The 25,982-nt window shown below is 37.4% G+C and overlaps 1 protein-coding gene across 12 annotated transcripts in view; it reads left to right on the top strand.

Moving 5' to 3' along the window:
• The window catches only part of L3MBTL4 (L3MBTL histone methyl-lysine binding protein 4), a 483,848-nt gene that overhangs the window by 158,769 nt on the left and 299,097 nt on the right, over positions 1-25,982 (top strand). For 10 of the 12 annotated variants that reach the window (XM_078153507.1, XM_020974982.2, XM_078153506.1 and 7 more), the window contains 4 exons: positions 56-147; positions 16,701-16,805; positions 19,128-19,263; positions 21,589-21,680. In XM_078153507.1, coding sequence (XP_078009633.1) covers positions 56-147; positions 16,701-16,805; positions 19,128-19,263; positions 21,589-21,680 — 425 coding nt within the window. Of the gene's footprint in view, positions 1-55; positions 148-954; positions 1,058-12,600; positions 12,701-16,700; positions 16,806-19,127; positions 19,264-21,588; positions 21,681-25,982 lie in introns of those variants that run through there. The other 2 variants (XM_078153508.1, XM_020974992.2) reach the window with 2 other exon arrangements.

Genomic DNA, 25,982 nt, shown 5'->3' with positions numbered 1-25,982 from the left:
GCCAGTAAAGCAAACTTGTTGCTTGTGGAAACATTTTTTGTTCTTTCTCTTCTAGTAAATTTAGCTGCTGAACGGGAGACGTGGTCTTGGGATCAATACTTAAAGGAACAGAATGCTGTAGCAGCCCCTGCTCAACTCTTTTCTAGGGTAAGTTGTTCCATATGATATTATTATTATTATTTTTTAAATCCATGGAGGAACTTCTTAAAGCAAATTCACACTATATAGACTAAGTGGGAACTGAGGTTTAAGTGACTTGCTTGTATGTAAACAACCGTTCATCCTCTTCTCACAGAAGAAATACAGATTGGAAAGTTTGCTACTTGTGATTATGAAAGGTTGGGTGTGGGGGGGCAGAAAGAATCATCCCAAATAGGAGAGAATACCTCTGTTTTGTTTGTTCTCACCCTGCTTTGTGCATCTCCCATCCAAATATGGTTTTGTCTTGGTGAGTGGGGTTATAGAAGCTGGTGGACAAGATTCGGTGTTGAAAGGCACTGAATAAAATCCCTGATGTCTATGTCATAAATGACCTTAGCAGCTGCTAATTTAGAGTGGACACAACGTGAGCGTATCTTCATAGACCGATTTGTATTTTCTTCCTCGATTTGAGGTTCACAGACATAATCTGGCCCTAAAGGCACCAGCTTCTCTGACGCTTTCCTCCCCATCTCACTGTCCTAGTGCCATCATAAACTGGCATCTGATATGTTAACAACTCCCATCTTCTTGAAACTGTTGCGTAAAACACATGGCTTCCGATTCTAATTTGTTTCATGTTATTCCTCAACCATTTAATCTCTAACTTTAGGCCAGCCTCTTTACTGTTGTCTGAAAATGCCATGCTATTCCTACGTCATTCCTTCGCTTACATAGTTATTTTTTTCACCTGCAGCATTTATCCAAATCCTGCCCATCCTTTGAGACTCAGCTCTGATCATACCTTAGCCATGGAGCCTTGCCTCTCTCTGGGCACATCAGCCAGGTGGCACAGTGAAAAGAGTTCTGATCCTAGAGACGGGAAGATCTGAGTTCAAATTTGGCTGAAGATACTTAGGTACTTTGGCTTGTAGATACTGTGTGGTCTTGAGCAAGTCATGTAAAGCTCTGTCTACCTCAGTTTCCTTATTTGTAAAATGTACAGAGTAATATCGCCTACTTCCCAGGGTTGTTATGAGGACCAGATGAGATATTTCCCAAGTGCTTTGCAAACCTTAAAGTGATATGTAGATGCTAACTATTATTATCATCTCCTTCTTTGAACTACTGTTGGTATTTTTAGACATTAACACTTCATTATATACCATCTGGTTCCCTATTGTTTCAAATGTATTGCTTGTCTTTTCAATGAAATCACAAGTTTCTTGATGGGCAGGACCATGTGCTGTACTATTTTTACATTGCCAGCACAATGCTTAGTATGTAGTACACACTTAATAAATTCTTGTTTATTGATTAACTTGAATTTTTGAACCTTGAGCTAGAAGCAGCTTGCCATTTTGGTTCCCTTGTGTAATAAAGGATACAGTATATTTAAAAATTCAGCACTTGTAGTAGAATGTAAGATTCTTAAGAGAGGGGATTTTTTTGTTTTTGTCTTTGTATTTCCAGTCTGACCTTGCTATAGGGCATGGCACACTGTTCATACTTAATATAGTTTTGTTGAACTGGTTTGGATTTCATTGCACCAGCTTTATAAGTGTGATCTTTTATCAAAGGTCAGGCACGCCGCAGCAACCATATAGAAGTCCCCCCTATTGGTAGGATACTTTGTAGTTAACTCTAGACTACTGTTTTATTCTCTGCCTAGAGATTAGTTATCACCCATAGGACTAAGGTCACTCACTTCATAGGTTTGAAGACCTCCAAGGGCAGAAGCCATTTTTAGTTTGTTCATAACAAGTATCAAGACTTGGAATGAATACTGTGTACCTAGTACTTAATTCTTTTCTGTCAGGTCTATAGAGACTTTAGAAAGCTCTTAGACCATCCTAGTGGTTTGGTTTTAACTGACAGAGATGTGGCAAATCTGCCATATATACTTCTTCTCCTTAGTGCCAAGGCATGGGAAGCAATAGGGCATTTCGAAAAGAGCTGTTACCTGTTTTTTCTATTTATGTGATAATTCCTTCTCAGTCTTCTTTGCTAGGCCATCTTCCTACTGCCTCTTAAATGTGAGTCTTCCTCCCACTACCCTACTCTTCTCAGAGGTCCCTGTTGACTTAGTCTTACTCTCTTTTTACATTTTAGCTTTTGTTGAATGATCATCCAACTCTTGCACCTAGAATCTGGACGTTCCCCTTGGCTTGTTCTCTCTGGGTTCCCTTTTTCATTATATATTTTCTCCGTTAGTGATTTTTATGTGCTCCCATAGCTTCAGTTTTCATCTCCAAATAACTGTCTGTCTGTGTGTCTATCTATCTATCTCTATCATCCGTCCATCCATCCAGTATCTCTTCTGATTTTTCACCTGATCATCACCACCTGACTGCTAGACATCCTCAACCTGCACATTCTATCATCACCTTAATCTCAGCATATTATAAATAAAACTTATGTTCTTTCTCCCTACTCCTACTCTTCCTCCAGACTTCTTGCCACCATAATTCAAGTTCATAATCATGAATTCATCTCCCTTATCCAACTAATTAGCCAGATTTGCCAATTCTACCTCCATAATCTCTCCCATCTGTTTCCATATCCTCACGTAGCCAGCTTTCTAGTTATTCATCATTATTAGAGATTTACATTTGGAAGGAACATTAGAGATCTTGTAGTCTAATCCTGTTATTTTACAGGTGAGGTAACTGAAACCCAAAAAAGTTCAGTACCTTGCCCAAGACCACACAGGTAGGACAATGGGAGAGACAGGATTCAGGCCAAGTTTCTCTAACTCCAATTCCAGAATTATTTCCATTGTACCATATTGTCTTCCCTTTCTCAATGCCTTTTTGCAAGAGCTCCTCATTCTCCACCCTTCCTTCAGTCTTTAATTTTCTAGTCAATCTTCTGTACTGCTTCTAAGATAATCTTAAGATAGACCATAAGGTTATAATGATGATCAACTGGGAACTATTGTGTGAGTGATATACTGCTTGATTTATGATTCTTTGAATGGTGTCTTTTCTTGGATATCTCTTCACCCACAATCCCCTAATAGGCTCTCTGTTGCCTCTTGAATAAAAAGTGATTTTAGGTGCATTGCCCATCCTATTGCATCATATTTTTCCACTGCTCTCATATGGACCCTTAGTGGTGCTGGAGCTGGTGTTAGAGGATCTGAGTTCTAATCCTGGCTCTGCCTCTTATTACCTGTATGACCTTGAGTTAGTCACCTCTCTGGGCTTCATTCAGTTTCCTCATCTGTAACAGATGACTTGGAACAGATTGACTTCAGAGGTTCCTGCCAGCTCAAAATCTGTGATTCTAATTCTATTCTTTGAGGCATGCTGGTTCCCCAGTCCTAGCTTTTCACTTTCTCTTGTTTTCTTCAAAGACTGTCCATCTCTTGATGGCCCAGCTCCATAAGTATTTATTGACCACCTTTGCAGAATTCTGTGGGAGAGATAGAAGGTGGAATTATTTCTTTTCCTAGTCCTTCAGTTTTTCTTTATTCAGATTGCTTTCTTTTTGCACCATACGTTCTATCACTAAGTAATAGTCCCAACTCTGGGCTCAGAGCTTCGTTAGATCTTGAGGATATGATGTATAAGACAGGACCAGGCGAGCAAAAGACATTCAGCTGGGGGTATGCAGAGACCATCAGTTGAAATGGGGATAATGGCTAAAAGCCAGGAAGATAGGAGAGCAGAAGTGGGCTCTAAGTGTCAGAGACAAGGACATTTTGAACTGAGGCAAGAAAACTTATGTAAGTCATCATGAGTTGTGGTAAGAACTTATTGTTGGCTTCCTAGGGTCTTGTGAGGCTAAGACAGGGATGGCGACCACGTGTGGCCCTCTAAGTCCTCAAGTGCTGCTCTTTGACTGAATCCAAACTTCACAAAACAAATTCCCTTAATAAAAGGATTTGTTCTGTGAAATTTGGATTCAGTCAAAAGGCCGCACCCAACGACCTAGAAGGCCACACATGGCTTCAAGGCTGATGGTTCCCCACCCCTGGGCTAAAGCCTAGGGCTGAAAAGTAGATTCAGGATAAAGACTCACTAGATTTAGCAAATACTAATATTTATTTAGCTAGTGGTTAGGTGGATAGAGTGCTGGGCCTGGAGTCAAGAAGACCTAAGGTCAAATATGGCCTCAGACATTAACTAGCAGTGTGACCCTGGGCAAGTCACTTAACCTCTGTTTGCCTAATCCGCTGGAGAAGGAAATGGCAAACTGCCCCAATATCTTTGCCAAGAAAACCTCCTACGGGTTCATGAAGAGTCTGCCACAAGTGAACAACTGAACGACAATATGTATTCTGTAATATCTTGTTTGTTGTTTAGTTGCTATTCAGTTGCGTCTAGTTCATTGTGACCTCATTTGGGAGCTTCTTGGCAAAGATGCCAGAATGGTTTGCCATTTCCTTCTCCAGCTCATTTGACAGATGAGGAAACTGAGGCAAACAGGGTTAAGTGACTTGTCCAGGGTCACGCAGCTGGTAAGTATCTGAGGCTGAATTTTAACTCGGGTCTTCCTGACTTCCTGGCTTTTATTCGCTGTGCCACCTAGCTGCCCCTCCATATTTTGTTTGCCAGTGAAATTGTAAGCTCCTTAAAGCTTACATATATGATTAACTATTATAATGCTACAGGCATAGGAAATCCATATCATCTCTGTGCAGCTGATAAATTGTACACATCATGTATACGTATAGGTGTGTCTGTACATGTATGTGTTTGTGTATGTATGTGTGTATGTATGTATATATGTATTTATGCATGCGTGCATTCATTCAGCCTCCATCTATCTATCTCAGAGTTGGTGCTGATCTCCATGGGTAGCAAGATTCTGAAATCAGAAATTCTCCTACGCCGGTGCAATCATAGGCCTGCCTTTTTTACTTCTCTCTCCAAAGAACATTTATGATGTAAACTGGGAGTAGCTAGTGGTGCAGTAGATAGAGTATATAGGCCTGAAGTCAGAAATACCTGAGTTCAAATTAGTCTTCAGACATTGACCAGCTGTGTGACCCTGGGCAAGTCCCTTAACCCTGTTTGCCCCATCTATGAAACAGGGATTTTAATAGCACCTGCCTCCCAGGATTGCTGTGGGGATCAAATGAGATGATAATTAGAAAGTGCCTAATACATAGTATTTTATTTATATTTATATATATATATATGTATATATGTATGTATATGTATATATCTATATATACATACATATATACATATATATAAATATTAGCTATTTATTGTTATTATCATTATTATTACTTGGAAATTGTGAAATTTCTAAAGCATTTTAAAAACATTTTTTCAGATGTGTCTTTGGAAATATTTTTGGATATAAGAAATTCTCAATCCTATCATCATTTCAGATGCTTCTTGAGCACAGCGTGTTTGTTCCAGTTTAATCTCCACAGTGATTTTAGTGGAAGATATTTTTGGTATAGTATTTGGAATGGAAGAGACTAAACAGAACTCTCTTGGATATGTGAAAGATGAATCATTAAATCTTTTCTGAAGCCTAGCTCATAAATATGATCATACCCTAGATGTCATCATATGGCTCTTAACCCATAATTCTGTTTTTCAACATCACACTTTTTTATCTGTTTAGTGCCTGGCACAATACGTTCATGTTTGTTCATTGTCACCTTTTCTGCCGTTTTACTTTATTTCTCCTTCACTGGTACCTGTTGATAGCTATTCGTCTTCCTTTTTCAGTCTAAGCACTGCTAGACTCCCTAATACTCCCTAGTCTTCTGTAGAACCCATTTCCTTGATTATATGTCACCTTAATTTATCCTAATTTATATGCCATAGAATACAATGAAGGACATTCCATCTGATCTAGCCATTATTAGATGATTTTTTTAACCTATTGTTTGGCCTAGGATGGTTTGAGCAAACTACCGTTGACTACATGTGATGCTACTTGAGAAGATGTCTTTATGGCACTGTTAAAGGAGGATACTGCTATGGTGAAGCACATATAGAGAAGGCAGCTAAAATGATGAAGGTTCTTGAGTGCCATATGAGATCACATGACCCAGACATTTTTATCTTAGAGAAAATAAAGGTGCTAGCTAGGTGAGGTGGAGATGCCTCTCTTCAAGTATTTGATCAAACAAACGTTTAATAAACACCTGCTTTGTGCTGGCTACTATTTTGGAGGGCTGTTGAGTGGAAGTGGGATTAGATTTGTTCTATAAAGATTCTTTTTTGGATTTGAGTTAGACTAGAAAGCCACTGTAGTCCCTCCCACCCTGAAATTCTGGACTTCTTTGAATTCCAAGATTTTCAGAACATCCCCTCTCTCTTTATGCCTCTCCTCCTCTTCCTTTAACACTAATGCACTGGAGGATTCTTGGTCTATTTCCCTTTCATCTGTACATAGATTAATGCTTAGCAAAACCGTGTCATTAAGCAGGTTTGTTTTACATGACTCGTAGCCTCCTCTGTCTCTGCCCTCATATCCTTCCTTCCCTGACAATCTTCCAGTGATGTTCCCCCTTTAATTCTTATTAAAAACTTAATTTTCCATAAAGCCTTGGGTATGGATGATAAAGTTCTGGACAAAAAATATTAAAGCTCTTTGGAGCTTAGACAGTTTCTTCATAATAGCTGCTGATTCAAGATGGCTCCTTCAGAAGAGAGGCGAATTTGCAAAGTAAATAAATGGTTAAGATGATGGTAATTAAAAATAGGATTTGAATTTCTCCCTCAAGGTTTAAGACATACGAATGGTCAGGCAGGAACTGCAAATAGCTAGCACTGGTAAATATATTTTCTCAGAGACGTGCAGGTCTTATCAAAATAATTTTAAACTTTCAATGGATGGAGAGGGAGAAGATTGTTCAAATACATCTTTCAAGTAGATACCATAGACTATAGAAGGCAGGCTTTAGGAAGAAGAATATTAGTGGAAAGGTTTAGTAATTAAAAGTAGACCATAAGGAAGAGGAATGGTAATAAAACTCAGATATATGTCTAAATGACAATGTAGAATATTATTAACAAATTCAGTTGCAACTCAAGGCAACAAGTATTTATTGAATGTCTCGTGTACCTGGTATTGTTGTAAGTATTGGAGATAAAAAGATAAAAACAGAACATTCTTTTCCCTGAGGGGCCAAATTATGAGATTTTATTAGGGGACAACAACAAATACACAGATAAACATATACAACATAAATGTGGAGTTAATACAAGGTAATTTTTGTATGTAGGAGCAGTGGAAGAACATCTCTATGGGGAGGTCAAGAATGACCATTTGTAAGTGATGGCACTAGCAATGCTTTCAAGAAAGGTGAAGATTTGGTAAGGTTTAATTGAGTAGGGAGAAAATTCTAGGTATTAAAGAGTCACAGAAGTGGGAGATGTGGAATATCTTAGATAGAGAACAGCCAGTAGGAAGGACAGTTTGGTAGGAAGATAGAATTCATGGAATAGATGGGGAGTATACTTGTGACTGATACAGATAGTTCTCATTGAGGAATCAATCTCTCTCTTTTTCTCTCCCCCATCTCTCCCTTCCTCCCTCCCTCTCTTTTCCTCTCCCTTCTTTTCCCTCTTTCCCTGCTTTCCCTCTCTTCTCTGAGTTATTTGTATGTATATTTATTATGTGTGTGTATGTATAGTATGTGTTTATACATGTGTAATATATACATGTATATATGTATACACATATACATATGGAGTATTTACAATACACAGAGATACAATTGTGTATTCGCACACACACACATACACATTCCCAGAACATAGGAATGGAGTTTTGATTTTACTAGGATAAGGAACTTCCAGTGAAGAAATTGGGGGTTTATTAGGATAGGGAACTTCCAGTGAAGAAATTGGGGATTTGAGGCACTTGCTGGGGGTCACAGAGAATGTGTCAGGCAGGATTTGAACCCGTGTCCCAGGTCCCAAGGTCAGCTCCCAACTGTGCCAATCTCCCTCTCACCTGGCATAGGAGAGATGCTTAAAAATGCTGATTGTTTGATGCTTTGCATAATGAAAATAACAATTCTCATTTTTATAGCATTTTACAGTTTACAAAGTTCTTTCCTCAAAACAGCTCTGTTAGATAGAGAACACTTGTGACATTGAACAAAAGCATAACCTTCCCTCAATAATTAGTGTATTTGCTCAGAAAAACAGAGAAAAAAATATTTTATTTTAAACTAAAATAAAAAAATTTCTCATCTTTGCTGCTTTATTTTAAATTCATGTATCATAATTATTTTATTATGATTAAGGACCCATGAAACTGGAAGTGATTTGGATTTTGAGAACCTTGACCTCAGCTTTTAATGATCTTTCTCTTGTTCTGAATTCTGATACTACTAAATTTTCCTTAAAAGGTTTTCTTGTTGTTTCACTTGTGTGCTTTCTTGCTTCCTAATTTAATTATGTCATCCCTAGTGACTGTGAACATGCTTTCTGCTTTTATGTTGGCCACACTGCCAAGCATAAGATCAATACATAGGTGCTCAATACATGTCTTTGCATGAATTGTGCAGTTTGAAACTTAACTGAAAAAAAGTCTTGTGAATATCATATCATTACTACCTTTTCAACTTCCTTTTAATATTAAAAGGCTTCAGAACCATTCTAAAGTAGCAAAAAAAAATGCTGCCTGTAGAAGTAAAATTCATCGTGCATATTTAAATGTCCCCCTCATCCTCCTTTGACATTTAAGTTCTTTTTCTGTGCTTTTTCTATACAGGCAGATGTTCTTACAGTATTTGGTCATAAATTGTTTTAAGCATCTAGTCAGAATTTTAGCACTGTCAAATGGAATTCAGGAACTAGATATGTCGAGAGTAAAGTAAATGAGCAAATGAATTTGGTTTTAGATCTGTAGCCCAGTGCTATGATCATATTTTGTCTGCATCAAACCCCATGTGAAGCCTTTTTAGATCCTTTTCTGTCTGAAAAAAATCCAAGTACATATCCCCTTTCATGACTTTAGTGTAGGGAGCTCCCAGGTCTTCCTAAAGGCACTACCTTTCCTCACTTTAAAAAATTTTAAATAAGTTTAAAGTTGCTGCAGAGTGTGTGTGTGTGTGTGTATTTTCTCTTTCCACATCACAAGGCTGTTTTCAGAAGAGGGTTTTATAGATCACAAAATATTGTTTATATGTGAGCTATTATTAGTAATACGTTGTGTAGGAAGTTTTGTACATTTCAGGAAACATGATAGTATCATTTGGCTTAAGTAATATGAAATATCAAAGTTAGTCATTTGTGAAATAGTGTAATTTGTGATGGAATGTTCATCTATTATAAAAAAGCGTTGATTAATAGTATTCATCTAACCATTTTCATTAGATTTTATGTGTGATTGAGTGGGGATAGAGATGATAAAGTTTTACATTACGCTGACATAGCAATTGATCTTAAAATCAAATGGTATAGCTGTGATGAAATGCTATGTTTTTTAAACTGTTCAATATAATTATTTCTACTATAATTTTTAAGTCAACATTTATTGTGTCTGTGCAGAAAATTAAGTTAGACATTGAAGAGATAGAAATTTTAGGTGAAATATGACCCCTGACTTCATTGAGGAAATTTTTTATAGACTTGATATAGATTTAATAGACCCTGCAATCTAGTAGGTGAATAGATTACAACACAAATAAAATACATGCATACAGTATTACATGATGAGTACATTAGAGCTGTGAATTAAAGACTATGTGAGTAAACACGTGTTCTTCCTTCTCCTTCTATTAGCTTTTTCCATGACGTGCTGCACTCTATTTGGCTTGCTGGGAATCAAATTATGTCCCCACATTGAGAGAGAGAGAGAGAGAGAGAGAGAGAGAGAGAGAGAGAGAGAGAGAGAGAGAGAGAGAGAGAGAGAGAGAGGAGAAAGAGAGAGAGAGAGAGAGAGAGTGTGTGTGTGTGCACATACATATAGCATACAGTCTTTTTACCTTAATATGGTAGTTCTATGTTTTCCTTATTTCTAATTCTTGTCCCATTATATAATTCTTTGAATTCATATTTTAAGTAAATTTTATTGATATTATTTGCATTTATATTACCAACATTTCCTATTACTGAGACATCTTTTAAAAAATGAATAAAAAATAAGGGAAAAGTTCAGAAAAACTAACCAATGTATTGAAAAACTCTGACATGCAGAATTTTAACAGTCATCCTGTGCATTTCAGTGTTACCCAGGGTTTGAAGTATTGTGTCTGAAGTCATATGAAGTCTTTTGAAAACCAGGATCCACCTTTACATATTGCTGTTATTAGTCAGGCCACCTAAAGTTTGTTACTTATATTTTAAAAAGGGAATTTTTATTTACCTATAATAATCTCTAATTTGGAGGGGGGAGTGGCTATAGTGATGTGATGTGGGGAAAAAAAACACCCCAACAACTAATCAAACTCAGTTCCCGCCCCCCAACGGTATTAGTTGAAAAAGGTCTAATTCCAAATTCAGTGGTTGACATCTAATAGTTCAGCAAATGCAGAGCAATAGTACTTGAGAGTTAGGTAAGTGCTGCTTATTTGTTCTAAAGGCTGGTATTCTCATTTTCTACAAATGCTACAGCTGCTTATCTGAACTTCCAGCTGGAAGTTGAATGCCAAGTTCATAACTGTTTTAGAAGAGCGATTAAGAGACAAAATGGTGCTTCCCCTCTTCCCCCTGCCCCAGTCAAGGAATGGCAAATTCCACGACTGTCCTTGAAGTAAACTTTTATATTAAAAGTGACATTGACTCTTTCCTCCAGAAGGACCCACTGCTTGAAAAAAGGTTCCATGGTTTTGGGGTTGTTGTTTTCTCTTTTTTTAGACAACATATTCTCCAAGGATTCTTGACATAAGCTTTCTGTTGGTCGAGGAATTTGTGGACAGCTTTGATAAGGGCACTGGAAATGGTCTGTGGTATTTTGAGCTTTTTACATACAGTCTCTTACCTAGGTGTCCTTTTTACTTTATTCATAGAGAACTCTTTAGCCGTGTTAAGATTTGCCCATTTCAGTATCGCACTCTCAAAGAGTTGTGTTGTACATTTTGTTTTGTTTCTGAGAATTTAATCCAGTCGGTTATTGAGATGTCTGGTGTGTTTTTTGAGTGCAGACTTTAATTGTGCAATCAAACACGTTAACATAATTCTCTTACATTTTGGAGGTGAAATAGAGTTGTTTGGCACTCAATGAAGAGGAGAATGAACTTATTACTTCACAGAAAGCAGAAAAATATAGACTGACCTATCTATGCAGCAGTACTGTTGTTACACTGTGGATGAATTTCTATCTTTCCCCTCTCTTCTGTCATGCTGACCGTATGCACTGTTCCCGGAATGCGCTCCTTTCTCACCTCCTCACTTCTTGGAACCCTTCACTCCTTTCAAGGCTCATCTCACTTTCCAGCTCCAACAAGGGACATTTCCTTACTTTGCTTTTGTTTTGTACATAACTTGTGAAAATGTTGTATGTCTCCCCAGTAGGATATGAGCTCCTTAAGAACACAGATTGCCTCACTTTTGTGCTTATGTGCCACAGTACCTGCTATGTAGCGGGCTCCTGGCAAAGTGGTGACAGATTGATATGTTGCTCTCTGTGTTTGTGTTGTGCACATGATGTTTGTAAGCCATTTAAGAAATCTGACCAGAATTTAAATGCATCCAAAATAGTAAAAAAAAATGCCATATAAAACAAGAGTTGCAAGATAGACCTTTTATCATCCCTCGCCACTAGATTAGCCTCAGCTGTAAAATTCAGTTTTTTCCCCCTTGAAATTAGAAATAATTCCTATTAATCTAACAAGTGGATCGCATGATCATGAGTCATTTATGTCATGAGGAAATTAAAAATTGATTATTTTGTATCCAGTCTGAGTTCATGGAAAAACTGATGTGCTTCAAGGATAATAGCATATCCTTTTGGAAGGGAAATTGACTTGTTTGGAATGGGCAGCTTCATGAGAGAGAGAGAGAGAGAGAGAAGAGAGAGAGAGAGAGAGAGAGAGAGAGAGAGAGAGAGAGAGAGAACGTAATTTATCAGATACGCATATTCTTAAATATCGTTTACCACAGGAGAAAGAACACTTTTGGTCTTGGAGTATTAGAATAGATACTGATTTGTTGGTTGTCTTTTTTTTAAGGTCACTAGGAACACAATTAGTTGGGGTCTGGTGCTTTAGCGACTTAAAGAAATGAAATGATTTTGCCAGAGTATCTAGCATTTATCTCTTTAAAGGTTGATTGATAGAGTGATTGGTTTTAATTTAGTAGATGATGTTGTGTTCAATAATGGTATTTTATTAAGATCCAGTATTTAGGGGTGTAAAGTTTTTCATTCACCATGGGATATAGTAGAAACTCATTCTGTGAACCTCATTACCAGGTATAATCTTGAGATATTTTTTAATGAAATAGACCCCTCCCCTACAAATACGTTCTTACCATAGTGCCTGGCGCATAGTAGGTGCTTAATAAACGCTTATTTTCTCCCTCCCTCCCTAAGCGTATCATGTGAATGAATCATTAAAGGAGACTATTTGGAAAAGAGCTCATAAAATGGTGACATTTCCTGCTGAATGCTGTCCTTCAAAATTGTGAAAATGGTATGCTTTATTTTCATTTGAAACCCGAAAAGGAAAGACACTGCTGTGTTATATATACAGTGTTAGTTACAGTATTATATAAAGCTCCCAAATGTTCAATTGAGAAGCACTTTTGATATGCTGATAATAGTAACATTGATCATCTTAACTTCTGGCTGTGAATTTCTGCAAGAGTCTTGCTTCTATCATTCATGTGTGATAATAAGGCATAGTCTGCTCCCCAGGAAGTCATGTTTCCCCCCTTTTTATTTTGTGACTGACATTTCTACAAAAGCATCTTCTGTCAGTTCCTACAACTGCTTAAATTTCATTTCAATGTTATCAATACACATTTTCCCCCTTGTTTTCATTTGAGGGGAATGTGGGGGGAGAAACCACAGAGAAATTTCAAAGCAGTGAACAGGAGGTAGTCATATAAAACTTGTTAAATAAAATCTGCTGGAAAACAGAGTAGATGTGAGAAGAAGCCTGGGAGAGTTAAACACACACATGGCATTTTATTCTTGTACAAATAAAAAATGCTTCAGAAATCACTCAGTCTTAGCATTTCATTTTAGCTTTTTTATCATCTTTTAAAGAACATCTTTCTTGGTAAAAAAAAATCTAAAATGATACAGGCATATGGGCCAGCTGTTCAGGATATTTTTTTGGGTCATTTCCTAAGATTCTGAACAAATATTTCATGTTCCAGTTGGAATTAAAATGCTAAGCTATACTTTCTATTAACATAACAGTGCCAGATGAAATGTTTTGTGTGTGACTTTTAATCATTACCTGGTTTTCATATACTGATCATTTTATTTCTAATTATAAAAAAAATGATGGTCAACATTTAATCAAGACTCCTCTTATTAGATTTTTGAAATTGTTTGCCTGGATAAACAGAGGTTAAAATGGGAAGTGAGATAACTTGAGGTTATAATTTTGACTCCTCCACTCAAATTGAGTTGATCTTTGGGGGAAATGGGCATTATACCATCTTGTTTTCCTCATCTGTTTATATGGCCACAAATAAGCATTGCTTATTTCTTCACCAGAATATATTGAAGACTAATATGGTATTCTTGCATGTTTTCAATCTTTAGAAAAACAGATTACACATCATTTTCATGGCAGAGTGGTTAAAAAGCAGACCTCAGAGAAAACTAGACCCTGGGTTAAAGTGCTGCCTCAGTCACATAGTAGCTATGTGACTTTGGGCAAGTCGCTTAACCTTGTAGTGTTCCAGGCAACTTTCTAAGGCCATGATTTACAACCCACGTGCTGCCTTTATTGGTAGAAGGAGTTTCCTCATTGGAAGTGCCCCATAATAGCCAAATCATAGGCCAGGACACTCCCTTCTCCCCCTCCATGTCCCTCCAGTCTTTTTGGTTGTCCAAAAAAAAAGAAAAAAAAATGGTTGATGGCTGTGTCAGCTAGAGATTATTCTGGACACAATCTGTTATTGTTGGTGCTAATGTTCAACTATCTTCCCATTTGGGCATTTATAAAAGTGACAGCTTTTAGTTGGATGGTTTTTATTTTGTGATATGTGCTGCTTTATATCTCTGAACTTGAATTTCTTTATCTGTAAAGTGAGGCTGTTGAACTTTGAGCATTCCAGCCTCCTAGTTCTGAATTTCATTGGTTTTATAGTTCTAAATGTTCACCTTCCCTGTTATGTAAACGAGGCTGTCCATGCTGCTGTTTTTAGACAATCATATCTTTAGAAAACACCAGTTGCAGGGGCAGCTAGGTAGCGCAGTGGATAGAGCACCGACCCTGAAGTCAGGAAGACCTGAGTTCAAATCCAGCCACAGACCAGACACTTGACACTTACTAGCTGTGTGAGCCTGGGCAAGTCTCCTAAGCCTGATTGCCTCACCAAAAAGCAAAATAAGCAAAGAGAAAAAAACAAACAAAAAACCCCCACCAGATTCATTGGGCATTTTAATAAGGACCCCTGCTTCTCTATTGACCTTCATTTGTTGTTGGAAGGTAGTTTAGAATTTTATTGATAACTTGTCTTTTTTCTCTCTGCTTATCAATTTGGTTGAACATCTGTCCTCTCTTTTAGAGCTATCTTTCTCTTCTAGATACTCACTTCCTTTTACTCTTAAGACTTTTAAACCTAGTAATTTTCTACCTATTTAACAAAAGTTTTTGATAGCCCTTATTCCTGTTGTCAGGAGTGATGTCAAAAAGTTTCTGTATCACTGGGTCACGTGTCTAGAGGTGTGTGTAAGGCATTGGTGATAAAAAGGGAAAACAAAAGTGCCTGTCCTCATGGAGCTTATGTTTCCCTGTGGGGATAGTATATACACATTGATCCAAGTGCAAGATAATTTGAGGAGGATTAATAACTAGGACAATGTGGGAAGGCTTCCTGTGGGAGGTGACGGCTCCATTGAACTTTGAAGGTATGCTTAGGTTGAGGAGAGTGAGGAGTGAGTACATTTGAGGCATAGTCATAAAGAGGAAATGAAACTATGGGTTTGGGAAACAGCAAGTATTTTGATTGGAATGTAGTTTGTATTCATGAGGAGAAATTTGAAATGTCTAAGAAGTGCTAGAATCATATTGAATAGCTAGGGAGTCTGCTTTTTATCCTAGGGACAACAGGGAGCCGCTGAGATTCTTGAGTGATTTTTGTTGGACCTGTCATTTAGGGAGGTGATTTTTGGCAGCTGTGCAGAAGATGGATTGAAGAAGAAAGATAGTGAACCTGGGAGATCAGTTAGGTTATCGCAGTAGTCCAGGTGAGAAGAGTGAACGTGTGAATTAGTCTGTTTGCCGTGTGAGTGTAGAGAAACGGGAAGATGGGAGGAAGACTGTAGATGACAAGACTTGACAACTCATTGGATACAGGAGAGAAGGAGTGTGAAGAGGTGAAGATGATAAAGAACTTGCCAACTTGGCCTGAAAGGAGAGAGGTAACCCTAACAGAGGTAGAGAAGTGAGTAGGTCAGGCGCAGGTCTATGGAGAAAGATAATGAATTCTATATTCAACGTGCTGAATTCGGCATACCTAGAAGGGCATTTAATTGAAAGTGTCCTTTAGGCAGTTGTTGATGTGGGACTGAAGATTAGATATCTAGATTTGAGAGTCATTTGTGTAGAGATGATGATTGAATCCTTGGGAGCTAATGAGGTGAATGAGGAAGGTGCAGAGAAGAGGAGAAAAGGGGCCTTGGTGGTCATCCAGTGTTTAAGGATGAGATAAAACATATATGTGTGTGTTTATTTGTAATTTTATGATATGACCCTTTGCGCTATAAAGAAGTGTTTATTTTATTTATTTACTTTATTTTTTGTGGATCATCTGTACTATGTGGCAGTATTTGTTTAGCAGAATGTTGCTCAACACTTGTCAACTATGAATTTGTTGGTTTTCATTCATTTCAGTTGTTTCTGACTCTTCATGACCCCTTTTGGGGTTTTCTTAGCAAAGACGCTTGAGTGGTTTGCCATTGCCTTCCCCAGCTCATTTTACAGCTGAGGAAACTGAGGCAAACAGTGCTCCAGGATCACACAGCTAGTGTGTGTTAGTTCAAATCTGCCCTCAGATTTGAACTCAGAAAGTGAATCTTCCTGATTCTAGGCCCATCACTCTATCCACTGAGCCACATAGCTGTTCATACCTAGCTGCCACCATGCATAGATGGGTCTATTCCCAATTCCCAACTCCAACTCATTGCTTTTAATGTTTCATGGAAATAGTAAGTGGCCCTTTATGAAACAAAGGCTAAGCATCTCATGTTCTAGGGCTTGTGGCATTGCAGGTAAAATGATTATAATCTTAAATGATTTGAAGTGCTTTAAAGTTAGTGTACCATCTATATTTGCTAAGTAATTTCAGTAGACTGCTTTTTAAAGGTAAATACTGCTTAGTTTTACAGGTAGTACAGAGGATTCCCATTTGCTAATATAATATGCATGCTAAATCTTTACTTACAGGGTATTGGTATGTTAATATTTTAATAGCTAGAGTTTAATTATCTGTATTTTTGAATATCCCTAGGATCAGTCCTTTCCTGAGCATGAAAATGGTTTTCAAATTGGAATGAGATTAGAAGGCATTGACCCCCAGGATCCATCTAAATTCTTTGTGCTTTCTGTAGCTGAGGTAAGAGAAGTTTATTGTAGTTTCACTGACTGTTCTATAGAAGTTAAAATAAATTCCTAGAGAATAACAGATTGGGTTTTCAGCGCTGGAGCAATTAATTTTATGTCATTTAAAAAAATATCTCAACAAAGATAACCCCAATAGAACCCAATGAAACCATATAATTAAAATTAATTGTATTTTAAAAGAATATTTTTATGTAACAATAGCAATTCTGTTATTCCTTCTGATGTCTTCTTTCTGTAGACATAAAAATATTTTAGTTTTTATGTAGTGTAGATTGTTTACTTTTTCTTAGTTCATATGTATTTCCATATTTCTTTATAGTTCTCATGTTATTGTTAGTGGTTCAGTGTATTTGATATATTGATGTATCAGTTTGTTTAGCTATTTCCTAAGCATTTATATAGATGTTTCCTAGTTTTTCCACTGTTAGAAATAAATTGGCTGTGAATATTTTTATACAAATTAGACTTTTGTTTCTTTTTTTAGTAGACCCTTAGATTGTAACCCTAGGAATTACATCATCAAATCCATGGATCTGATCAGTTTTGTAATTATTATTGTGTATTGCCAGATTGGAGTTGAAAAGGATTTCATTAGGTTACTGTTGCATGTTATTCATTTACTTATTTTGTTTTAGTCAGGGATGGGTGAATGTACGTTTTGTAGTGTGTAGGACATAAGAATAGAACCTTTGATTTCATTGGGGTGAGGAAAGTCCCTCTACCAATGCAAGTTGCACCTCTGGAAGTCTTAGGGAGTTTCCTGAAGCATGTGGAGATTAAATTACTTTTCCGGGCCCATATATCTTGTATATAACAGAAGCCAGGTTCTCCTGACTTCAAGGCCAAATATGACATGCTGCTTCCCAATTCAAAATGAGTAATATCTGGACATATACCACTACATAAACACTTATGCATTTGCTTATACCTATATTACCTTCATTAGGGAGTGCTTAAAGGTCTGACAGTCATAGGTGAATTCTAGACTGCTGATTTTCTCCCTACTACATTTAAGTCTTTAAGCTCAGTTAGTGAGAAATGTGTGAGAGGTGCTATGTTATTGAAACGTGAAAAATGTGTGATGGAAGTAAGTGGCTTGTGAGAAAATATTTACTAAACAAAGTTTACTGCTAAAAGTAAAAATACTGTTTTTTAATTTTAAAAAAATTCCATTATTGGCGTAACAGTCAGCATGAAGATGGTTGTGTAACTGCAGTCAAAAGAAAACCTCCCATACTTTAGCATACTGATAACATTGGTGAATTATTATTATTGCCTTAGTTTCTTCACATTTGTATATTACTTTTTAGTAATCATAGTCAATGTGCATTATTTTTCTAATTCTAATTTCCATTTTTGTTTAATTTCTGTGCTTATTAATTTTGATAGTATTAAATGTAGAGAACATGTTTGTTTTACTAACTTTTTTATTTGTCAAATTGACAAGTACATAGTGCTTGGATAAAGAAGAAATAAGGTGTTTCTGAGGGTACACATCACTGCTCCCCTTTTAAACACAGCATTTGAAATTGTTGGGTCTATACATGAGAGTTTTAAGTATCTTAGCTTATGTAACCCTGGCCTTTCTATATTAGCTGTACCATAGAAGGACTAGAGGCAGTGTTGCTGAGAAGATGGGGCTTGGTATGTTTAAGTTGGTCTTTCAGAGTCACAGTTTAAGAAAAAGGGGCAGCTAGGTGGCACACTGGATGGAGCTGCAGCCTTGGAGTCAGGAAGACCTGAGTTCAAATCTGGCCTCAGACACTTGATGCTTACTATCTGTGTGACCCTGGGCAAGTCACTTAGCCCAGATTGCCTAAGCAAAAAAAGAAGAAGAAGGAGGAGGAGGAGAAAGAGGAAGAGGAGGAGGAGGAAAAAGAAAGATTTTTGAAGAAGGGTCCCAACTCTGTGAACTTACCAGACAAGCCCTTTTTATAACATCTGCATCTGAATATTTGAATTGCCCTCATAAACTAAGTTTTGTGCATCCTTGCCTTGCATACTACTTTCAATTCCACAGATGTGTTTATTAAACCACTACTATGTGAAAGAAATTCTACTTGTCACTGGGACTACAAGTACAAAGAAGAAACCACCATGCCCTCAAGAAGCTTCCATTCTGCTCGATCTTAGTTATATATTCTAGAAATTAAAATAAATCAGATATTATTTTTAAGAAGAGAATAGCCCTTAATAACATATCGCTAATACTTTTACTTGTTGATTTGAGGTAAAAATATTTAGTACTTAGTGAATTTTGCATCTGTCTTAAGCAAAGAAAATTACATCTATTTCCTCACGTCCCATTTTATAGGTATGTGGTTATCGCCTAAGACTTCACTTTGACGGCTATTTAAGCTGCTATGATTTTTGGACCAATGCAGGTTCCCCTGATATTCACCCAGTGGGGTGGTGTGAAAAGACCAAACGTGAATTGCACGTCCCTAAGGGTAAGCGGGGAAATGTTTACCCACTAGAAAGGTGGTCGACTGCTATTTCAGTTCTCCTTTAAACAACATTTCACAAAACATGAACATGAGAGTCCATCATAATATAGTTTCCAAGATGAGAAGAAATCCATATAAGGAGACCTAGTGTCCAACGGTTATTACCATTATAAATTACTTGGAAACACATGCATAATAACATCAAATATGTCAACACATTTTCACTTGAAATGTTGTCATGATGTGACCTAAGTACAAAGCAAGCAAACACTCTGGGTAATGAAAGGAGTACATTTCATTAAGCACTCAATTTTATCATTGATTTGTGACACAGAAACACCAGGACTCTAGCCTAATGAATTCAGGTGTCATACCAAGAGCCAAGCCATACTTAAGAGTCAAGAGACGGTCAGATGCTTGTTCTGACATTTACTAACTCTTCTCGTGGTCAGGTCAACTCATCTCTGTGAGAAGTTACCTCATTTTGTAAAACAGGAGTAATCACTCATCCTTTGCTTATGAAACAAGGTTGTTGGAAATAAGATGACGTCTGTGACCTTTAACATGCTGAAGAAAGAGGCAGTCAGTCAGTCAACATGTATTAAACACCCACTATGGGCCAGGCACGGGGGATTCAAAAAGAGGCAAAATCTCTTGTCCTTAGTGAGGTTACAATCTAATGGCCATTGAAAAAATGGTGAGTTTAGAGTTGGAAGACCTGGATTTTTATTTCAGCTCTTCCATTTAGTGCCCAAGTGACCTCCTTGCCACTCTGGGTCTTGTGTAATTCATCGGCAAAATGAAAGGGGCCGGATTGTTTAGATGATCTCTTCAGCCCCTCCCAGTTCTGAATCCGACATCTCATGCTCCTAAATTAAGCTGTTTGATAAAGATTAACCATTTGTTTGAAAAATGTGTCTCTAATGAGCTATCAAAGAAATAGAAAAAATTGTCATCAGCTGTATTCTTGTAAATTGAATAAGGTAGGAGGTTGTATTGTGTATCTTCATAATGCGGGAGAGGTATAATGGAAGAGATGCCATGAATAGACAGCTAAATATAATTGAGCCTCCCTTGGGCTCAGCTTTATTCTTATGAAAATAGGAGCAAACACACACACACACACACACACATATGCATATATATGTTACGTATATATTATATATACACATATATACATATACATTTACACACACACACACACACACACACACACACACATACAGTGCTTTCTAACTTACAAAGAATTTTGTTCACTGTAAAGCCCTGGGAAGTGCGTATTGCAGTATTGTTACTCTTATTTTACAGATGAGGAAACTGAGACTCAGAGAGGTTAATTTTATTAAGCATAGTCACACAGCTAGTTAATGTCAGAACCAGGCATCTCCTGAGTCTAGTACAACTTCCATTATATTAGACTCTCTTTATTAGTAATTAAGGCAAATTCCAGATGGATGTAAACTCAGTAGAGGTCTACGTTTTTGGTCAGTAAATTGTCAGACAGGCTGTCCTTTTACTAGGTAATTCATTGGAATCTCTGATTTCTAGAAGCCCTTGGATGACCATCATTTCCCTTGGAATTAACTGAAAAGTGACTTCTGGTTGATGTAGATCCTAATGGTTCTTTTCTTCCCAGCTGTCCATTAGACTCTTAGGAGTGGTCTGTAAGAATTGGGGACTAGGGCCGGCTAGGTGGCGCAGTGGATAGAGCACTGGTCCTGAGTTCAAATCCGGCCTCAGACACATAACACCAGCTGTGTGACTCTGGGCAGGTCACTTAACCCCAATTGCCTAAAAAATAAAAAAATAAAAAGAATTGGGGACTAGAGTTCCTCATGCCACTTGATAGGGAACTGGAAATTAATTAACCAGTTAAACAAATACAGTTAATACTGTTCCTGATATGATGATGGGATGGTGGTGGTATGGGGCCAGCATTGATTCTCTGAGTGTCTGGGAACAGTTGGGTTCAACTCCTTGACAAGATGTCTGAGAGTTTTTGGAAAGCCTTCCTGGTAGTCATCATATCTTTCTGCCTACTTGAGAACTATTTAATGATTGGTTTGGATGTCTAAGGACCTAGGACTGATTGACTTGTAGTAGGAAATGATTTCTGTACATGAAGAAAATTCGGGTGACCAGTTTTACATTTTATGAATTAGATCTTTGAATGAATTAGAGACTCTAGATGCCTAATAGATAAATCCATAGATTTCCTGTAAGTCAGAGAAATGTAGGCAAGAAGATTTTTAAAATTGGAATAAAAATAACAATTATTAATTCAATAACCATGTGCACGGTATTTATAAAACTTTTCATTTCCATTAGGTTACAAAAAGGACAAGGTTACTTGTACGGACAACTTGAAGACCTCTAAATTACAGAATGCTCCCAAGAAACTGTTCCTAAGCAGAAGTGTGGTAAGTATCTACTTTAATATAAATCAGGCTACTTTTTTTCGAATCCCAGGTTTCCTGAGTATTTTATAGTTTGCTACATTGATGGTCATCCTAATAGCTAATGCGTAGGTCACAAACTAGTGTACAAGCATAGTATACATAGTATTCATGTACAGTTAGTAAGTGTTGAGAGGCAGGATTTGAACCTGGATCTGTCCTGACCTACAAGTTCAGCATTGGGCAGTATGGTAGCAGGGGTAGGGAACCTGCCGCCTTGAGGCCACATGTAACCCTCTGGGTCCTCAAGTGTGGCCCTTTAATCTGTTCTGTGAAGTTTGGATTCAGTCAAGGGGCCGCACTTGAAGACCTAGAGGGCCACATGTGGCCTCGAGGCTGCAGGTTCCCTACCCCTGCTACCATACCGCCTCTGTTGATGATTCTTTAAGAATTCATTTTTCTGCCTTTCATTTTTTTTTTCTCCAACTTAAAAACCAACCATTTCTCTGGGCAGTATCAGTTTTTCTTAACAGAATAATTTAAATATGGAAAGTAAATGAGCCATAGGTAAAAGGGATTACATTTGAGGATACTTAAAAATTACAGGTCTCATTTCAAAATGTGTTCATTCCCAATAGTTCATACTGCAAATTGACCTATGTATGAGGTGGTGTGTTTTTCAAACCAGTGTAGATTTTTTCAGGTAGACAGAATGTATCTAGAAAAGTTGTGCTTAATATTATAAAAACTAGCATGGTTTTCTCCCCTTTGGGTGGACAAGTTCCAGATGCCATTTCTGCCTCTGTCTGTTACTTTTCTCCAGGAATTGTCATTGCCAGAAGTGTCTCCAGATTCTTCAGCAGTTTGAACTCTAGGTGATGAAATGAACTCATGAAACTGAAAAGCACAAAGTGCTCCTTTCTCCTGGGTAGTCAACGTGGTGGTAGAGTAATGAAAAATGGCTCAGGAGACAATTAGCATCACTTATTTCATAGACTGCCTCAACATTAATTTGACTCCTAGACCTCTGAATGCAAGATCTGTTTTCGATGACAAAGAAGATATGCTACTACAGGAACTGAAACTCATCAATGTTCGTATTATTATAGGAAATGAAATCAGAAGATATAAATAACTTGCAGTGACATGGAAAAATGGGTCACAGATTTTCCTTGGAGAGAAAAATAAAGGAGTTAGCTTAGAAGCTTTCTTTGGGTTGTGAGGTATGAGTGATGGTTTTAGAGTCAAAGGATCTATGTTTAAATTCTGTCCCTCTCACTTAGGATGATACTTAATCTCTGTGCCTCAGTTTCCTCATTTGCAAGATAAAGAATTTGAACTAGATGGATGTTAAGGTTCCTTCCAACTAGGTCTGTGATCCTAGGAGAATTATGTCTCCAAAAGCATCAAGATTATATCATTACATAGAATATTTGGTTCTCTGGCCTTGTAATACCCCTACACATTGCCAGAGGTAGCTCAGTGTTTGGGAGGCTCCAAAGGAAAGTGTGGGAGAGGAAAGGTGTTGGACTGACCACCAAACTGAAGGTCTACAGAATTGTTATGCTGCCCTTATTGTTGCATGCCTGTGAGACCTGGACAGTATACCAATGCCATGCTAGGAGACTATATCACTTCTGTTTGAATTGTCTTAGGAAGATTCTGTAGGTCACCTAACAAGAAAAGTACTATATATTGATGTCTTTTCTCGAGCTAAACTGCCAAGCATTCAAACTCTACTACAAAGAGCCCAACTCCAATGGACTGGCCATGGTGTTTAAATGCCATAAGTATGTTTGCCTAAAAGATTATTTTATGGAGAACTCATGCAAGGCAAATTCTCACATGCGATACATAGACACTCTCAAGGTCTCTCTGAAGAACTTTGCAATTGATTGCTGGCAAAGGACCACCCCGAATGGTGTACCCACATCAAAGAAGGTGTTGTGCTCTGTGAGCAAAGTAGAATCGAAGTAGCTCAAAAGAAATGCAAGATGCACAGATTTAGAGAATCCTCCCCCAAATGTTCCCATGCACTATTTGTGCCTGTCCTGTGATAGAGCATTCTGAGTTCATATTGGTTTGATTTGCCACAGTGAGACACACTATAATTTGACTCTACCATAGTGATATTATTTTGGTCCTCTGCAAGAATGAAGGACAACCAACCAATTTATAAGTGTAAGAAAAATGACTCCTATGAAGATTATTGTAGTTTTTGCATCAAAATCTGTTATAAAGGTTGAAGAAGTTGAACAGTTTTATAAAAAGCTAGAAAATGTTCCTAGACAAAGTCAGCTTTTATCTTCCTTCTTGATGTCTTCCATGGGAAGGCAAATATTAGGCAGCACAAGAAAGGCAAAAAAGAAAAAAAAGTGATTCTGGGTTAAGAGAGGAAAGGCTACATGCCTTTTAGAAGACTTAGAAACCTAAGGAACTCAAATAGGATGGAAAAAATTTTTCAGTATTTCTGGTCTCTCTTTTGTAAATTAACAAGTATATATTCTCTATGTTGCCCACTTCCCACTCCGTCTTTAAAAATAAAACAAAGCATAACTAATAACAAATATGCATAGGCAAGCAAAATAAATTCCCACATTAGACATGTCTAAAAATGGATGTCTCTTTCTGTATCCTGAGTTAATTATCTTTGTGTCAGGGGGTGGGTAGCCTGCTTCATCATTGGTCCTTTGAAGTTATGATTGGGGATTGCATTGATCACCTTAAGTTTTTAAGTCCTAAAGTTGTCTTTGTTTTTCAGTATTATTATTGTCTTATAAGTTGTTCTGGTTCTTATTTCACTTTTATATCAATTCCTAACAAGTCTTCCAAAGTTTCCCCTGAAATCACCTGTTTCATCATTTCAGGAAAATAATATTCTATTACATTCAGGTACCATACTTTGTTCAGCTATCCCCAGATTGATAGGTTGGGCATAATCCTATAGGAGAAAAATGTACCTTTAATGAAATAGCACTCTGTTGTCATCATCAGTTACAGTGGAAGCACCACGTTGAGGCTATTGCTATAGGATATCTTATATCAGGAAGTGAAAATTAAAAAGATAAGGTCAAGAATAACATGTAGGCCAAGTTTGTGTTGAGTGTATGAAGCCTGTGTTGGAGATGACAAGGAAATAAAGAAACATTAATTTTAGAGTTATCTCAAGGCTGGCAGATGGTTTAAAAATATGGAAAAGCTCTTGGATTACTTTGTTATTCAAAAATGGTGATGTTGAAAGTATTAGTAACTACTGAACCATGTGATATAACTTTATTTTCCCTGTAAAACCTTCATGAGAACTATCTATTAACCAATCAATAGGCCCATGAGCGTATTGAGGACATAATTGATAAAAATGCAAGAAGGAAAAGGCCATATGTAATTTGGCAAATAATTTTCCACAGCCAATTGCATCTTATATGTAATTTGCTTAAACTTGACTGAGAGGGTTAGACAAGATGAGATCCTACTGTGTTTATTGTTTGTGATTAAAAACTAAATTGACTTTCTAGAGTAGCAAAGCACAGCCTTAAGAACTCTCTTTCCAGCCCTGTGCCTCCTCTGTCTATATCAAGATCAAACAAGATTCTGAGACAGATGCAATTGCCATAACAAACAAGGTAGAAAGTAGGGAAGTGTGTTCTTGATCAAGGTGTTGGTAGTATCATGTGGGATATACTGAGCAAACTATAAATGGAAGAATTTTACTATCAATGGAGGGCATCTTTATCTATGTCTCTTAAAAGATACTGCTCTTACTTATATAAAGCTATAGGATCCTACAGAAGGGGCAGCTAGGTGGTGTATAGATAGAGCGCTAGGCCTGAAGTCAGGAAGACTTATCTTTCTTGGTTCAAAAATGGCCTCAGACACTTACTATCTGTGACCTAGGCAAGTTGCTTACCCCCTTTTGCCTGGGTTTCCTCATCTGTAAACTGAGCTGGAGAAGAAAAGGGCACACCTTTCCAGTATCTGCCAAGGAAACCCCAAATGGGGTCATGAAAGACGTGACTGAAAAATGACTGAAGGACAGCATGATCTTACAGAGAATGTATATTACATAGATTTTGAAATGAAGTTGAATAGTTAGTCCATTTAATCCATTAGTACATATGTCTTGGACAGACACTTGAAATGGAGAAGAAAATCTGCTTTTGAATTGAATAGAAAGAGAAAGGATCCACCAAATTTTGTACATTCAGGGCATAGATTCTGTGAGGAGGGAGGTAGGATTTTCCTTGGGCCGTCACTCCATTCATGCTGCCTTGAAAACCTATAGAGGTGAGAAGGGAAATGACAATCTTCTAATCTGGTGACGGTGGC

This window comes from Phascolarctos cinereus, unplaced genomic scaffold, assembly GCF_003287225.1.
Source record: "Phascolarctos cinereus isolate Bilbo 61053 unplaced genomic scaffold, phaCin_HiC Scaffold_4;HRSCAF=312, whole genome shotgun sequence".
NCBI classification, from domain to species: domain Eukaryota; kingdom Metazoa; phylum Chordata; class Mammalia; order Diprotodontia; family Phascolarctidae; genus Phascolarctos; species Phascolarctos cinereus.
Note: the sequence above shows the minus strand (reverse complement) of the source record. Positions and strands in the feature narration are given on the sequence as shown.